Below are 19,435 nucleotides of genomic sequence, written 5' to 3'. Positions count from 1 at the left end.
TACATAAATATATTATATATTTCTATTATTTTGGGAGATTTATATAGTTCTGTTCTAGATATTATAATCCCATCTTTAAAAAGTCAAAAACCCTAATTAAAAGGTGGTTTCAACCAAATTCATACACTTGTTTGTTAGTGCATGTACACATACCAAGTGAGTGTGTGTGTGTATATATACCAAGTGTGTGTGTGTGTGTATACGTTAGGTTTATGGTGGGATGGGGGGGCCTTCAGGTGTCTTGTGCATGAGTATATTTACAGCTAGAATTCACCAAGTCAAGTATTTCATATATATATATATATATATATATATATATATATATATATATATATATAATAAAATAAATAAATATATATATATATATACACACATATAATAATATATATATATATATATATAAAATAAATACTTGAATTTCAGTGTTCATTTATTTACACATATACACACACATAACGCTCATCTACTCATTGTTGAGTTAAGGGTTGAATTGTCCATCCTTGTTCTATTCTCTGTCACTATTTTTCTAACCATGCTGAACACCCTCTCTGATGATTCATTGCTGTGTGGCACGCACAAAAGTGCTTTCAGCAAATGCTCTAGATGGCAGTATTGTCCTGTTTAAGAGTGTCACAACATTGCTGTTTACGGCAGACTAACTGCTTTACGGTATACAAAAACGTGACTGCTGTTGTTGCCGCGCTGGGAGGATGTTAATGAAACTACCTAACAATAAACCCATGAGCACCTGAGTCCGCCTGAATTTCGGGAGAAAATTTGTCCCGGGAGGTTTTCGGGAGAGGCGCTGAATTTCGGGAGTCTCCCGGAAAATCCGGGAGGGTTGGCAAGTATGAGTGTGACGACTTTTTGTGTTGGTTGAATTTTTAATTTTTGCACCATGACTAGGGAAGGTTGTCGATGCTGTGCTGTGTTCACATCAATGTACAATTCATGTTCATTGACCGGTTTTACTAACAGTTTCCGCAAAATGGCGATAAAATCGCAACAATCAGATTGTCAGATGTTTAAAATACTTCGGAAGCACCAGAGTCAAACTGGTTTGGACATCCCAGATCTAATGGGTCTCTTCTGTCCCAGCAATTGGCAGCAATGGAGGGCCTGGTGACACGCTCAGGTGGCACAGAGAGACCTTTTGTACTGTCCCGCGCATTCTTCGCCGGGTCCCAGAGACTAGGTACAGTAAGTCGTCGAAAGAGTTCTAGTCCAGTCCGTGGTGGAACCAAGAAGTAAAGCGCTTGGCTTGTAGGAGCGGTGTGGAGCGGCGATAACCTCGCTACCTGGGGTTACCTGAAGATCTCAATCCCCATGTGTCTGTCCACATGTGTAGCAGGGCTCTCCTTTTGTGGAGGTGAGGCTTACCAATACGTCCGGATGACTAAATCACTCCAAACTTTATTACGGAATTGGCTTCCCTGTCTTTCAGCCGACGTCGGCGGCTTTATCCCTGAACCGGATTTGGAGTTGCTGATCCGGTGGTACCAGGCTGCCAGCCTGCAGCCGTTTTTCCGAGGTCACTCGTCGATGAACACAAAACGCAGGGAGCCCTGGTTGTTTGAGGAGACTGCCACCAACACCATACGACGTGTTATTGAAGACAGGTGCTGCATCCAAAGGACAGGTGGCGCTAGATCGCCCATCATGATGAGTGTGAGGGAGGCGCTTGGATCACATTCACTCCGCTTTGTTCTCAGGTACCGTTTGCTGCCTTATTGGTACACGCTCTTCTACCGGGCACATATCCATGGCCTTCCTGTGCTCAGGTTAGTTCTCTGACAGTGACATCAAGTTATGAGTATTGAGGTACCAACTGGCGGTCCCGGGCCAGCTGGGGAACATAATTGCCCCAAACATGTCCTAGGTCTTCTACGTGGCCTCCTGTTACTACATTTTATATATAATTGCAGTGTGTATATTGTACATATTACATATTGTTATGAAGGTGTCTGTTACTACATTATATATATACTTGCAGTGTGTATATTGTACATATTACATATGGTTATGGAAGTGTCTGTTACTACATTATATATATACTTGCAGTGTGTATATTGTACATATTACACATTGTTATGAAGGTGTCAGTTACTACATTATATATATACACTTGCAGTGTGTATAGTGTACAGATTACATATTGTTATGAAGGTGTCTATTAGTACATTATATATATATACTTGCAGTGTGTATATAAAACACATTACATATTGTTATGAAGGTGTCTGTTATTACATTATATATACTTGCAGTGTGTATACTGTACATATTGTTATGAAGGTGTCTGTTACTAAATTATATATATATACTTGCAGTGTGTATATTGTACATATTACATAATGTTCTGAAGGTGTCTGTTACTACATTATATATATACGTACAGTGTGTATATTGTACATATTACATATGGTTATGGAAGTGTCTGATACTACATTATATATATACACTTGCAGTGTGTATAGTGTACAGATTACATATTGTTATGAAGGTGTCTAGTAGTACATTATATATATATACTTGCAGTGTGTATATAAAACATATTACATATTGTTATGAAGGTGTCTGTTATTACATTATATATACTTGCAGTGTGTATACTGTACATATTGTTATGAAGGTGTCTGTTACTAAATTATATATATATACTTGCAGTGTGTATATTGTACATATTACATATTGTTATGGAAGTGTCTGTTACTACATTATATATATACTTGCAGTGTGTATATTGTACATATTACATATTGTTATGGAAGTGTGTTACTACATTATATATATATATATACACTTGCAGTGTGTATAGTGTACAGATTACATATTGTTATGAAGGTGTCTATTAGTACATTATATATATATATACTTGCAGTGTGTATATAAAACATATTACATATTGTTATGAAGGTGTCTTTATTACATTATATATACTTGCAGTGTGTATACTGTACATATTGTTATGAAGGTGTCTGTTACTAAATTATATATATATACTTGCAGTGTGTATATTGTACATATTAAATATTGTTATGAAGGTGTCTGTTACTACATTATATATATACTTGCAGTGTGTATATTGTACATATTGCATATTGTTATGAAGGTGTCTGTTACTACATTATATATATACTTGCAGTGTGCATATTGTACATATTACATATTGTTATGAAGGTGTCTGTTACTACATTTTATATATACTTGCAGTGTGTATATTGTACATATTACATAATGTTCTGAAGGTGTCTGTTACTACATTATATATATACTTGCAGTGTGTATATTGTACATATTACATAATGTTCTGAAGGTGTCTGTTACTACATTATATATATACTTGCAGTGTGTATATTGTACATATTACATATTGTTATGGAAGTGTCTGTTACTACATTATATATATACTTGCAGTGTGTATATTGTACATATTACATATTGTTATGAAGGTGTCTGTTATTACATTATATATATATATACAGTGTGTATATTGTACATATTACATATGGTTATGAAGGTGTCTGTTACTACATTATATATACGTACAGTGTGTGTATTGTACATATTACATATAGTTATGGAAGTGTCTGTTACTACATTATATATATACTTGCAGTGTGTATATTGTACATATTACATATGGTTATGAAGGTGTCTGTTACTACATTATATATACCGTATTTTCCGCACCATAAGGCGCCCTGGGTTATAAGCCGCGCCTTCAATGAACGGCATATTTCAAAACTTTGTCCACATATAAGCCGCCCCTGTTGTAAGCCGCATCTAACTGCGCTAAAGGAATGTCAAAAAAACAGTCAAATAGGTCAGTCAAACTTTAATAATATATTAAAAACCAGCGTGATGTGGGCGCGCATGGAGTCGTATATCAACATGGACGGAGCTGCGTGAAAAAAGCCACCCGGCCTCTTCGCGTAAACTTAAACTTACCTTAACCACTCGCTCATCTTTTCTTCATCCATCCCTTCGAGTTAGCTTTTATGATGACGCCGGCTGGAAAGGTCTCTTTTGGCAAGGTCTTCCTTTTGAATATCACCATGGGTGGAAGTTTCTGGCCATTAGCATGGCAAGCTAGAACCACAGTGAAGGATGACTTCTCATTCCCTGTGGTGCGAATATTCATCGTACGTGCTCCCGTTGTATCCACAGTGCGGTTCACAGGAATATCAGTTGCTGTGAAATAGTAATCCGTGTGCGGATGGAGAGATTGCGTCTTTTCATGAACCGGATCCTTGTCGCTTAGTAGGAGCCATTTTGTGGTCTTTACAGATGTAAACACACAAAGGAAATGAAACGTATGGTGATATCCGCGCGCTTTTTCTTCTTCTACGCGGGGGGGTGGTTGCTTACAGCAGAAGAAGAAGCGCTTCCTGTTCTATGGGGGCGGGTGCTTACCTTGGCGGTTGCTTGCATAGAAGAAGAAGCACTTCCTCTTCTACGGGGAAAAAAGATGGCGGCTGTTTACCGTAGTTGCGAGACCGAAACTTTATGAAAATGAATCTTAATATTAATCCATATATAAAGCGCACCGGGTTATAAGCCGCACTGTCAGCTTTTGAGTAAATTTGTGGTTTTTAGGTGCGGCTAATAGTGCGGAAAATACGGTACTTGCAGTGTGTATATTGTACATATTACATATTGTTATGAAGGTGTCTGTTACTACATTTTATATATACTTGCAGTGTGTATATTGTACATATTACATATTGTTATGAAGGTGTCTGTTACTACATTATATATATACTTACAGTGTGTATATTGTACATATTACATATTGTTATGAAGGTGTCTGTTACTACATTTTATATATACTTGCAGTGTGTATATTGTACATATTACATATGGTTATGAAGGTGTCTGTTACTACATTATATGTATACTTGCATTGTGTATATTGTACATATTACATAGTTATGAAGGTGTCTGTTACTACATTTTATATATACTTGCAGTGTGTATATTGTACATATTACATATTGTTATGAAGGTGTCTGTTACTACATTTTATATATACTTGCAGTGTGTATATATTACATATTGTTATGAAGGTGTCTGTTACTACATTATATATATACTTGCAGTGTGTATATTGTACATATTACATATTGTTATGAAGGTGTCTGTTACTACATTTTATATATACTTGCAGTGTGTATATTGTACATATTACATATTGTTATGAAGGTGTCTGTTACTACATTATATATATACTTGCAGTGTGTATATTGTACATATTGCATATTGTTATGAAGGTGTCTGTTACTACATTATATATATACACTTGCAGTGTGTATAGTGTACAGATTACATATTGTTATGAAGGTGTCTATTACTACATTATATATATATACTTGCAGTGTGTATATAAAACATATTACATATTGTTATGAAGGTGTCTGTTATTACATTATATATACTTGCAGTGTGTATACTGTACATATTGTTATGAAGGTGTCTGTTACTAAATTATATATATATATACTTGCAGTGTGTATATTGTACATATTACATAATGTTCTGAAGGTGTCTGCTACTACATTATATATATATACTTGCAGTGTGTATATTGTACATATTACATATTGTTATGAAGGTGTCTGTTACTACATTATATATATATACTTGCAGTGTGTATATTGTACATATTGCATATTGTGATGAAGGTGTCTATTACTACATTTTATATGTATATACTTGCAGTGTGTATATTGTACATATTACATAATGTTCTGAAGGTGTCTGTTACTACATTATATATATATACTTGCAGTGTGTATATTGTACATATTACATATTGTTATGAAGGTGTCTGTTACTACATTATATATATATATACTTGCAGTGTGTATATTGTACATATTGCATATTGTTATGAAGGTGTCTGTTACTACATTATATATATACTTGCAGTGTGTATATTGTACATATTACATATTGTTATGAAGGTGTCTGTTACTACATTATATATATACTTGCAGTGTGTATATTGTACATATTACATATTGTTATGAAGGTGTCTGTTACTACATTATATATACATACAGTGTGTGTATTGTACATATTACATATGGTTATGGAAGTGTCTGTTACTACATTATATATATATTTGCAGTGTGTATATTGTACATATTACATATTGTTATGAAGGTGTCTGTTACTACATTATATATATATACTTGCAGTGTGTATATAAAACATATTACATATTGTTATGAAGGAGTCTGTTATTACACTATATATACTTGCAGTGTGTATACTGTACATATTGTTATGAAGGTGTATGTTACTAAATTATATATATATACTTGCAGTGTGTATATTGTACATATTACATAATGTTCTGAAGGTGTCTGTTACTACATTATAAATATACTTGCAGTGTGTATATTGTACATATTACATATTGTTATGGAAGTGTCTGTTACTACATTATATATATATTTGCAGTGTGTATATTGTACATATTACATATGGTTATGGAAGTGTCTGTTACTACATTATATATATATTTGCAGTGTGTATATTGTACATATTACATATGGTTATGGAAGTGTCTGTTACTACATTATATATATATATACTTGCAGTGTGTATATTATACATATTACACATTGTTATGAAGGTGTCAGTTACTACATTATATATATACACTTGCAGTGTGTATAGTGTACAGATTACATATTGTTATGAAGGTGTCTATTAGTACATTATATATATATACTTGCAGTGTGTATATAAAACACATTACATATTGTTATGAAGGTGTCTGTTATTACATTATATATACTTGCAGTGTGTATACTGTACATATTGTTATGAAGGTGTCTGTTACTAAATTATATATATATACTTGCAGTGTGTATATTGTACATATTACATAATGTTCTGAAGGTGTCTGTTACTACATTATATATATACTTGCAGTGTGTATATTGTACATATTACATATTGTTATGGAAGTGTCTGTTACTACATTATATATATACTTGCAGTGTGTATATTGTACATATTACATATTGTTATGAAGGTGTCTGTTACTACATTATATATACTTGCAGTGTGTATATTGTACATATTACATATTGTTATGAAGGTGTCTGTTACTACATTATATATATATTTGCAGTGTGTATATTGTACATATTACATATGGTTATGGAAGTGTCTGTTACTACATTATTTATATACTTGCAGTGTGTATATTGTACATATTACATATGGTTATGGAAGTGTCTGTTACTACATTATATATATATACTTGCAGTGTGTATATTGTACATATTACACATTGTTATGAAGGTGTCTGTTACTACATTATATATATACACTTGCAGTGTGTATAGTGTACAGATTACATATTGTTATGAAGGTGTCTATTAGTACATTATATATATATACTTGCAGTGTGTATATAAAACATATTACATATTGTTATGAAGGTGTCTGTTATTACATTATATATACTTGCAGTGTGTATACTGTACATATTGTTATGAAGGTGTCTGTTACTAAATTATATATATATACTTGCAGTGTGTATATTGTACATATTACATAATGTTCTGAAGGTGTCTGTTACTACATTATATATATACGTACAGTGTGTATATTGTACATATTACATATGGTTATGGAAGTGTCTGATACTACATTATATATATACACTTGCAGTGTGTATAGTGTACAGATTACATATTGTTATGAAGGTGTCTATTAGTACATTATATATATATACTTGCAGTGTGTATATAAAACATATTACATATTGTTATGAAGGTGTCTGTTATTACATTATATATACTTGCAGTGTGTATACTGTACATATTGTTATGAAGGTGTCTGTTACTAAATTATATATATATACTTGCAGTGTGTATATTGTACATATTACATATTGTTATGGAAGTGTCTGTTACTACATTATATATATACTTGCAGTGTGTATATTGTACATATTACATATTGTTATGGAAGTGTGTTACTACATTATATATATATATATACACTTGCAGTGTGTATAGTGTACAGATTACATATTGTTATGAAGGTGTCTATTAGTACATTATATATATATATACTTGCAGTGTGTATATAAAACATATTACATATTGTTATGAAGGTGTCTTTATTACATTATATATACTTGCAGTGTGTATACTGTACATATTGTTATGAAGGTGTCTGTTACTAAATTATATATATATATATACTTGCAGTGTGTATATTGTACATATTACATAATGTTCTGAAGGTGTCTGTTACTACATTATATATATACTTGCAGTGTGTATATTGTACATATTACATATTGTTATGGAAGTGTCTGTTACTACATTATATATATACTTGCAGTGTGTATATTGTACATATTACATATTGTTATGGAAGTGTCTGTTACTACATTATTTATATACTTGCAGTGTGTATATTGTACATATTACATATTGTTATGAAGGTGTCTATTAGTACATTATATATATATATATATATATACTTGCAGTGTGTATATAAAACATATTACATATTGTTATAAAGGTGTCTTTATTACATTTTATATATACTTGCAGTGTGTATAATGTACATATTGTTATGGAAGTGTCTGTTACTAAATTATATATATATACTTGCAGTGTGTATATTGTACATATTATATAATGTTCTGAAGGTGTCTGTTACTACATTATATATATACTTGCAGTGTGTATATTGTACATATTACATATGGTTATGGAAGTGTCTGTTACTACATTATTTATATACTTGCAGTGTGTATATTGTACATATTACATATTGTTATGGTGTCTATTAGTACATTATATATATATACTTGCAGTGTGTATATAAAACATATTACATATTGTTATGAAGGTGTCTGTTATTACATTATATATACTTGCAGTGTGTATACTGTACATATTGTTATGAAGGTGTCTGTTACTAAATTATATATATATACTTGCAGTGTGTATATTGTACATATTACATAATGTTCTGAAGGTGTCTGTTACTACATTATATATATACGTACAGTGTGTATATTGTACATATTACATATGGTTATGGAAGTGTCTGTTACTACATTATATATATATACTTGCAGTGTGTATATTGTACATATTACACATTGTTATGAAGGTGTCTGTTACTACATTATATATATATACTTGCAGTGTGTATATTGTACATATTACATATTGTTATGAAGGTGTCTGTTACTACATTATATTTATATACTTGCAGTGTGTATATTGTACATATTACATATTGTTATGAAGGTGTCTGTTATTACATTTTATATATATACATACAGTGTGTATATTGTGCATATTGTTATGAAGGTGTCTGTTACTACATTATATATATACTTGCAGTGTGTATATTGTACATATTACATATTGTTATGAAGGTGTCTGTTACTACATTATATATATACTTGCAGTGTGTATATTGTACATATTACATATTGTTATGAAGGTGTCTGTTATTACATTATATATATACATACAGTGTGTATATTGTACATATTACATATGGTTATGAAGGTGTCTGTTACTACATTATATATACGTACAGTGTGTGTATTGTACATATTACATATGGTTATGGAAGTGTCTGTTACTACATTATATATATATTTGCAGTGTGTATATTGTACATATTACATATTGTTATGAAGGTGTCTATTAGTACATTATATATATATATATATATATATATATACTTGCAGTGTGTATATAAAACATATTACATATTGTTATAAAGGTGTCTTTATTACATTTTATATATACTTGCAGTGTGTATAATGTACATATTGTTATGGAAGTGTCTGTTACTAAATTATATATATATACTTGCAGTGTGTATATTGTACATATTATATAATGTTCTGAAGGTGTCTGTTACTACATTATATATATACTTGCAGTGTGTATATTGTACATATTACATATGGTTATGGAAGTGTCTGTTACTACATTATTTATATACTTGCAGTGTGTATATTGTACATATTACATATTGTTATGGTGTCTATTAGTACATTATATATATATACTTGCAGTGTGTATATAAAACATATTACATATTGTTATGAAGGTGTCTGTTACTACATTATATATATACTTGCAGTGTGTATATAAAACATATTACATATTGTTATGAAGGAGTCTGTTATTACATTATATATACTTGGTGTGTATACTGTACATATTGTTATGAAGGTGTCTGTTACTAAATTATATATATATACTTGCAGTGTGTATATTGTACATATTACATAATGTTCTGAAGGTGTCTGTTACTACATTATATATATACTTGCAGTGTGTATATTGTACATATTACATATTGTTATGGAAGTGTCTGTTACTACATTATATATATATACTTGCAGTGTGTATATTGTACATATTACATAATGTTCTGAAGGTGTCTGTTACTACATTATATATATACTTGCAGTGTGTATATTGTACATATTACATATTGTTATGAAGATGTCTGTTACTACATTATATATATACTTGCAGTGTGTATATTGTACATATTACATATTGTTATGGAAGTGTCTGTTACTACATTATATATATACTTGCAGTGTGTATATTGTACATATTACATATTGTTATAAAGGTGTCTGTTACTACATTATTTATATACTTGCAGTGTGTATATAAAACGTTGACGGAGGGTTTTGATTAGCATTAGCCATTTTACATGGCAATTTCAACACCTCTGAATTTGGCCATCACAACTCCAACTCCAAGCAAACAGCTGGTGTGTAATAAGTACAACAAGACTACTTCCTGAATCCGGACTACGGCAAGTCACCTCGGACAAAACAAGATATAACAACTGGACAGTGCAGTATAAATAAAAAACTTCAAACTAGCACTGTGAATAGTTTGGTCGCCATCCCTAGTGACATCAACGTAGAAAACTGAACCCAAGTGACATCTTTTGATGTGCAACTCTGCAGAGCTTTATGGATGGAGTTCCCGAAGGAGCGCAGCATCTTCAGCGTGGACCACCAGTACATGCTTGGTGACCAACTCACTTACATTTTAGCCCACGACTACTGCAGTACTGCTACCACTACTAGAGTACAATAGTACTTTTTCCTGAACGTGTTGACTTACTCACAGGGGATGCACTGATGGCGTGTCCCGTCACGGAAGCCGCCGTTAGGGAGATTCCAGTCATCCTTCCCGGGGCAGAGCAGGTAAATATTAAAGCTTCAATATTGACCCCCCCCCCCCCCCCCCCCCCGCTCGTTAAGACAAATTCCTTTGTGTGTTTTTGTTTATTTTTAGGTTTGGTATGACGTTGAATCTGCAGAAGCACTGCAAGGAGGCAAGACAATAAGTGTTCCAGTAACTTTGGACACTGTAAGTCTTTTATACCGATGTTCACACAATGTGATGTGTGAGGGAGCAGGGTTGGGGTGGGGGCGGGGTTTGGTGTTAGCAGGGGTGTATAATGGAGCCCGGAAGAGTCAGGGCTGCATGGGATTCTGGGTATTTGTTCTGTTGTGTTTAGGTGCAGATGTTCTCCCGAAATGTGTTTGTCATTCTTGTTTGGTTTTGGTTCAAAGTGTGGCGCATTATTAGTAAGAGTCTTAAAGTTGTTTTATATGGCCACCGTCAGTGTAACCTGTGTGGCTGTTGACCAAGTATGCCTTGCTGTCACTTACGTGTGCTAGCAGAAAATGCATATAACAAAAGGCTGGGCGGGCACGCTGACAATACAGATTGTAGAGGGTGCTAAATGCTGTACCGTCACTGCACGCCCTTATTATTATTGCAAGGGTGAAAATCGGAGAATATTAATTACGGGTGGTTTCTGCGAGAGGCACTGAAATCCCGAAGTCTCCCGGGAAAATCAGGGGGCCGGCAAGTATGCAGCTGAGCCGCATCAGAATGATCAAAGAGCCGCATGCGGCTCCGGAGCCGCGGGTTGCCGACCCCTGACCTAGGTATTCATTAAGTACCACCATAATGACAACATTAAAATACAGTAGTGTAGTAGACCTAAGTATTCATTAAGTACCACCATAATGACAACATTAAAATACAGTAGTGTAGTAGACCTAAGTATTCACTAAGTACCACCATAATGACAACATTAAAATGCAGTAGTGTAGCAGACCTAAGTATTCATTAAGGACCACCATAATGACAACATTAAAATACAGTAGTGTAGTAGACCTAGGTATTCATTAAGTACCACCATAATGACAACATTAAAATACAGTAGTGTAGTAAACCTAATTATTCATTAAGGACCACCATAATGACAACATTAAAATACAGTAGTGTAGTAGACCTAAGTATTCATTAAGTACCACCATAATGACAACATTAAATACAGTAGTGTAGTAGACCTAAGTATTCATTAAGTACCACCATAATGACAACATTAAAATACAGTAGTGTAGTAGACCTAAGTATTCATTAAGTACCACCATAATGACATTAAAATACAGTAGTGTAATAGACCTAAGTATTCATTAAGTACCACCATAATAACATTAAAATACAGTAGAGTAGTAGACCTAAGTATTCATTAAGTACCACCATAATGACAACATTAAAATACAGTAGTGTAGTAGACCTAAGTATTCATTAAGTACCACCATAATGACAACATTAAAATACAGTAGTGTAGTAGACCTAAGTATTCATTAAGTACCACCATAATGACAACATTAAATACAGTAGTGTAGTAGACCTAGGTATTCATTAAGTACCACCATAATGACAACATTAAAATACAGTAGTGTAGTAGACCTAAGTATTCATTAAGTACCACCATAATGACAACATTAAACTACAGTAGTGTAGTAGACCTAAGTATTCATTAAGTACCACCATAAGGACCAACATTAGATTAATAATCAATTTTTACAGTTTGTCCCTCATAATTTTTCCAAAATAATAGGTGTATAAATGACACAATATGTTACTGCATAGACTAATTAGGAGTCTTTGTTTGTTTACTTACTACTAAAAAACAAGTTGTCTAGTATATTCACTATTTTATTTAAGGACTAAATTGCAATAAGAAACATATCTTTCATGTACCCTAAGATTTTTTTTGTTAAAATAAAGCCAAAAATGCAATTTTTTTGTGGTCCCCTTTATTTAGAGAAGTATCGAAATACATTTTGGTACCGGTACCAAAATATTGGTATCGGCACAACCTTACTATCCGGCCCGGCCCTAACCAATCTGGCGCCCTAGGCAAGATTTTAGGTGGCGCCCCCCCACACCGGCAGTAAAGTGTATATACTCACAAGAAACCGAATAGCTTTGTCTTTGACCTTTTTTTTACTTAAAGAAAGCAAATTAACAATCAGAATAGTTAACAAGATTAAAAAAAAAAAGAATAAATAAATGAATGCAAAAAATAAAAAATGAATATATGAAATACAATATTTTTTACATACATATTGCTTAATTTACATTAATGATGTGCACTTTAACAACTAGGCTTACAACTATACCTAATATATAAAGGGGTGGAAAAGTGACTATTACCTGCAGGGCAAACATTAGCTAACCAGAAGGCAATAACAATGTAAACAAAAAACACCTGCTTAAAAGATCTAATACAAATGTCCCTGAGGAATGTAAGGTGGGAGTACTGTAATTACCTAACGTTACATTATTATTTTCCATAACAATTTAGCCCCCTCCACAATATTAACCCGACGTTAAAACAGAACTAGCTATTTATTGATTAGCAATTGCCGAATCATGTAACATTAGCTTAATGCTAAAAAGCCAGGTTACTATCACATTCTGTAACAGACAAATAATTTCATGTAGGCTAACGTTACCTACCTGCTACCTCTTGTCTTTTTCTCGTTTCTCCTCCTCTTCTTTTCTCTTATTTCTTCCCTGGGCACCTGACAGTTTTGGCCGTTTTGACATCTTGTGTTGATTTTTTGATGTGGTGACGTCCAAAAAGAGTCATGATATGGGAAGGGAGGGGGCGGGGGTGGGGCATAATGTTGTAACAAATAATATTTCTATTATATAGGCTTTACTTTGCATTTTAATTAACGTGGGATTATTTTTTGTATTTAGAAATAATAGTACCAACTTTTTTTTTTTTTTTCTCCAACATTTGTGGCACTGTCGTGGCGCCCCCTGATGGACGGCGCCCTTAGCATTTGCCTATACGGCCTATGCCACGGGCCGGCCCTGCTACTATCAGTATACCGCATTGACTCAATATAAAATGCAAACAGTCAACACTGCCGACTAGCGGCCAAAATAAAGAACTGCGTGGGGAAGGAGTTCAATATAAAAGCACATTTACAGTATTACACATACCTGAAAATGAAGTTAAAAAAACACAAAGTCCTTCTCTGTGACTCCTTGTAGCGATCTGCTGCTTACACATGAAAGAAAGAAAACATACGTTTTAGCAACAGGAAGTAGTGGTCACGTGACATGCCAGAAAGAAAACATACGTTTTAGCAACAGGAAGTAGTGGTCACGTGACATGAAAGAAAGAAAACATACGTTTTACCAACATGACTGTTTGTAAATGTTGCAATTTATAAATAAACGTTCATAAAATTAAAAAAAAAAGTTTATAATTTAAAAAAATTTTAAATAAAAAAAAGACGTGGTGGTCACGTGACATGATAGAGGACCGCTTCAAACAAATCGCGCCAAAACTGTTCCTCAAACAGAACGCTTGTAGCGCTCAAAATAGCGTTTAGAATAACACAAAAACACTTGATATCTCAAGGGTACATAAAAAGTAAACAATATACGGCGAGAATTACAAAAACAAACCGTTCGTCTTTGGTTAGAAAACGACACACAGCAAGACACCAATTTGGACTCACCACGGAGTCGCAAGCAGGAAAAGAGGCGGAAGGGGAGGAGCTACGGAAGACTGACGGTATGCCATGACAGGAAAAAGTCAAAATAAAACAACAGTCAATCACATAAAATGAAGAACTCATTTGAGATAAAATTCACACAAACACAATGCGTCAATGACAAAATAAAAACATTCCGACATATTAATAAAGTGCATTTTTAACTCCGTTACACATGCTTTTGATGTTTGATCCATCCATCCATCCATCTTCTTCCGCTTATCCGAGGTCGGGTCGCGGGGGCAGCAGCTTAAGCAGGGAAGCCCAGACTTCCCTCTCCCCAGCCACTTCGTCCAGCTCCTCCCGGGGGATCCCGAGGCGTTCCCAGGCCAGCCGGGAGAGATAGTCTTCCCAGCGTGTCCTGGGTCTTCCCCGTGGCCTCCTACCGGTCGGACGTGCCCGAAACACCTTCCTAGGGAGGCGTTCGGGTGGCATCCTGACCAGATGCCCGAATCACCTCATCTGGCTCCTCTCCATGTGGAGGAGCAGCGGCTTTACTTTGAGCTCCCCCCGAATGACAGAGCTTCTCACCCTATCGGCGGAGGAAACTCATTTCGGCCGCTTGTACCCGTGATCTTGTCCTTTCGGTCATGACCCAAAGCTCATGACCATAGGTGAGGATGGGAACGTAGATCGACCGGTAAATCGAGAGCTTTGCCTTCCGGCTCAGCTCCTTCTTCACCACAACGGATCGATACAGCGTCCGCATTACTGAAGATGCCGCACCGATCCGCCTGTCGATCTCACGATCCACTCTTCCCCCACTCGTGAACAAGACTCCGAGGTACTTGAACTCCTCCACTTGGGGCAAGATCTCCTCCCCAACTCGGAGATGGCACTCCACCCTTTTCCGGGAGAGAACCATGGACTCGGACTTGGAGGTGCTGATTCCCATCCCAGTCGCTTCACACTCGGCTGCGAACCGATCCAGCGAGAGCTGAAGATCTTGGCCAGAGGAAGCCATCAGGACCACATCATCTGCAAATAGCAGAGACCTAATCCTGCAGCCACCAAACCAGATCCCCTCAACCCCCTGACTGCGTCTAGAAATTCTGTCCATAAAGGTTATGAACAGAATCGGTGACAAAGGGCAGCCTTGGCGGAGTCCAACCCTCGCTGGAAACGTGTCCGACTTACTGCCGGCAATGCGGACCAAGCTCTGGCACTGATTATACAGGGAACGAACTGCCACAATAAGACAGTCCGTTACCCCATACTCTCTGAGCACTCCCCACAGGACTTCCCGGGGTACACGGTCGAATGCCTTCTCCAAGTCCACAAAGCACATGTGGACTGGTTGGGCAAACTCCCATGCACCCTCAAGGACCCTGCCGAGAGTATAGAGCTGGTCCACAGTTCCACGACCAGGACGAAAACCACACTGTTCCTCCTGAATCCGAGGTTCGACTATCCGGCGTAGCCTCCTCTCCAGTACACCTGAATAGACCTTACCGGGAAGGCTGAGGAGTGTGATCCCACGATAGTTGGAACACACCCTCCGGTTCCCCTTCTTAAAGAGAGGAACCACCACCCCGGTCTGCCAATCCAGAGGTACTGCCCCCGATGTCCACGTGATGTTGCAGAGTCTTGTCAACCAAGACAGCCCCACAACATCCAGAGCCTTAAGGAACTCCGGGCGGATCTCATCCACCCCCGGGGCCTTGCCACCGAGGAGCTTTTTAACAACCTCGGCAACCTCAGCCCCAGAAATAAGAGAGCCCACCACAGATTCCCCAGGCCCTGCTTCCTCATAGGAAGACGTGCTGGTAGGATTGAGGAGGTCTTTGAAGTATTCCCTCCACCGATCCACAACATCCGCAGTCGAGGTTAGCAGAGCACCATCCTCACCATACACGGTGTTGACACTGCACTGCTTCCCCTTCCTGAGGCGGCGGATGGTGGTCCAGAATTGCTTCGAAGCCGTCCGGAAGTCTTTTTCCATGGCCTCCCCGAACTCCTCCCATGTCCTAGTCTTTGCCTCCGCGACCGCTGAAGCCGCACACCGCTTGGCCTGTCGGTACCTGTCTGCTGCCTCAGGAGTCCCATGAGCCAAAAGATGTTTGATGAACTGCAGTAATAGTGTTGTACTGTTCCCATACTTGCCAACCCTCCCGAATTTTCCGGGAGACTCCCGAAATTCAGCGCCTCACCCGAAAACCTCCCGGCACAAATATTCTCCCGAAAATCTCCCGATTTTCAGCCGGAGCTGGAGGCCACGCCCCCTCCAGCTCCATGCGGACCTGAGTGAGGACAGCCTTTTTTTCATGACGGGAGGACAACAGGGTGACAAGAACTAAATCATCCAGACAAGGGATAAATTGTATTATTATGTTTATCTTACCTAAAAATAAATATATTTATTAATTTAAAAAATAAATAAATGTTTACTATATTTTGCTAAAAACATCAAAATTAATTGTATTTTTATTTGTATTTTTTCTGACTCCTTATTACATCCAGCCATAGAATTATACATTAAAATAAACATATTTGAAATAATGAATTTTAAATTATCATAATAATTCATTTAAAATGACTATATTTAATTATTAAAATAATTGCTTGTTTATCAACAACTTTAGCATTTTATTCATTACATTTTGAAGCTCTCAGAAGCCAAGTTATGTTATATTCCTTAAGATTTATTTATGCAAGTTTGAAGTATCAATTATCTAAACACAATTTTGTTTGCATATTTTCAGGATATATATATATATATATATATATAGCTAGAATTCACTGAAAGTCAAGTCTTTATTTTATTTATATATATATATATATATATATATATATATATATATATATATATATATATATATATATATATATATATATATACATATGTATGAAATACTTGACTTGGTGAATTCTAGCTGTCAATATACTCCTCCCCTCTTAACCACGCCCCACCCCCGGCCACGCCCCCACCTCCCGAAATCGGAGGTCTCAAGGTTGGCAAGTATGACTGTTCCAATGTGGTCCTTAGTTCCATTTGTCCCTACCCCCCCTGTGATGACATTACAAAATATGACCCCAAAATAGCTAAAGAACAATCAAAACACAATGGTGGAGTTACAAGAAACTATTTGAATTCCCAGTTTTTTTGTTTGTTTTTTTACTTACTATGTAATAGGCTGACCATATTCTGAAACCCCAAAAAGAGGACACATATATGCGTGCCAAGGCCGGGACTAGGTGAACATTTGCCAATAATACTCGAACTTGCTTTATAAATAAAATATTTATTTAAATAAATAAAAAATTATCCTCTGTAGACAGCAGTGTTGGTGCTAGGAATGTTCAAAATGGGGTCCCAGGGACCCCATCAAGTCATAAAAATGGGGTCCCACAGTAAATTTTTTGGGGCCCCACTTTTTTGTAAGCGTTTTGAAAAAATGTTATAAACATATGCATTATCCTGTTATATCTCACATTCTATATTGTGTTTTGGAAAAAGGTTGTCATACTTAATTAATTAAAAAACATAATAAAAAAGAAAACAAATGTGTATACATTAGAGATGCGCGGTTTGCGGGCACAACCACGGAGTCCGCGGATTATCCGCGGATCGGGCGGATGAAATTAAAAAAAATTAGATTTTATCCGCGGGTCGGGTCGGGTCGGGCGGTTGAAATTAAAAAAAATTAAATTTTAAATAGATTCAGGCGGGTGGCAGTTAAACCAATTGGGAAATATATATACATAGTTAAATGTTGTTACCCACATACGAAAAACGAGCAGGCACTTGCAGCATATGCCACAACAGAAGAAGAAAAAAAAAGAGATGGACACTTTTACGGAGCGGAGAAGGGACGCCTCGCCGGGGTCCGGGACCGAGGCCCCTTCCCCCGAGAGGGCCCCACCGGGAGCCGTAGCTGAGGTGATCCGCGAGAAGGGCCCGACGCACGTCCAGGGTCACCACCGCGCCCACCGCACCGACACCCCTCCTCGTCCGCCTTCGCCGCGGCCGGCGTCACGCGCAGCAGGTAAGCAGCTTACCTGCCCGCCACCCCCGTGGCCGGGGGCTCGTAACAGGGGTCACTCCGCGCGCTCCGCCCACGCAGCTTACCTGCCCGCCACCCCTGTTGCCGGGGGCGCGTAACAGGGGTCACTCCGCGCGCAGTGCGCTCACGAAAGGGGTGGGGCTCACCCTGGTTGATATAGACAGCAGGACGGTGGCCATGGAAGTCGGAACCCGCTAAGGAGTGTGTAACAACCCACCTGCAGAATCAACTAGCCCTGAAAATGGATGGCGCTGGAGCGTCGGGCCCATACCCGGCCGTCGCCGGCAGCGAGACGCGCTTGGAGGTGCGCTCAGCGCGGCTCCCATATGATTGCGCACTGGTGTGCGTCTGGGTTGTGACAGCGTGGCACGCAAATGTCTGTGCTGCATTGGATCAGTCTCCTTTCTTTAACAGGCAAAAGCTTTATAACCTCACTAATGCCTTGCATCGTCTATATTAGATATATAACTGCGGGCGGGTGCGGGCGGGTGCGGGCGGGTGCAGTTCTGAT

At 36.6% G+C, this 19,435-nt stretch overlaps 1 protein-coding gene across 1 annotated transcript in view; it reads left to right on the top strand.

Annotated features, from left to right (window-relative positions):
* The window catches only part of ganc (glucosidase, alpha; neutral C), a 72,647-nt gene that overhangs the window by 48,032 nt on the left and 5,180 nt on the right, over positions 1-19,435 (top strand). Inside the window, exons 13-19 of the mRNA XM_061986818.1 lie at positions 1,099-1,195; positions 1,268-1,369; positions 1,445-1,619; positions 1,713-1,781; positions 11,000-11,064; positions 11,166-11,242; positions 11,334-11,408. Of these exons, the coding sequence (XP_061842802.1) occupies positions 1,099-1,195; positions 1,268-1,369; positions 1,445-1,619; positions 1,713-1,781; positions 11,000-11,064; positions 11,166-11,242; positions 11,334-11,408 (660 nt within the window). The remainder of the gene's footprint in view (positions 1-1,098; positions 1,196-1,267; positions 1,370-1,444; positions 1,620-1,712; positions 1,782-10,999; positions 11,065-11,165; positions 11,243-11,333; positions 11,409-19,435) is intronic.

This window comes from Nerophis lumbriciformis, linkage group LG26 (assembly GCF_033978685.3).
Source record: "Nerophis lumbriciformis linkage group LG26, RoL_Nlum_v2.1, whole genome shotgun sequence".
NCBI classification, from domain to species: Eukaryota; Metazoa; Chordata; class Actinopteri; order Syngnathiformes; family Syngnathidae; genus Nerophis; species Nerophis lumbriciformis.
Note: the sequence above shows the minus strand (reverse complement) of the source record. Positions and strands in the feature narration are given on the sequence as shown.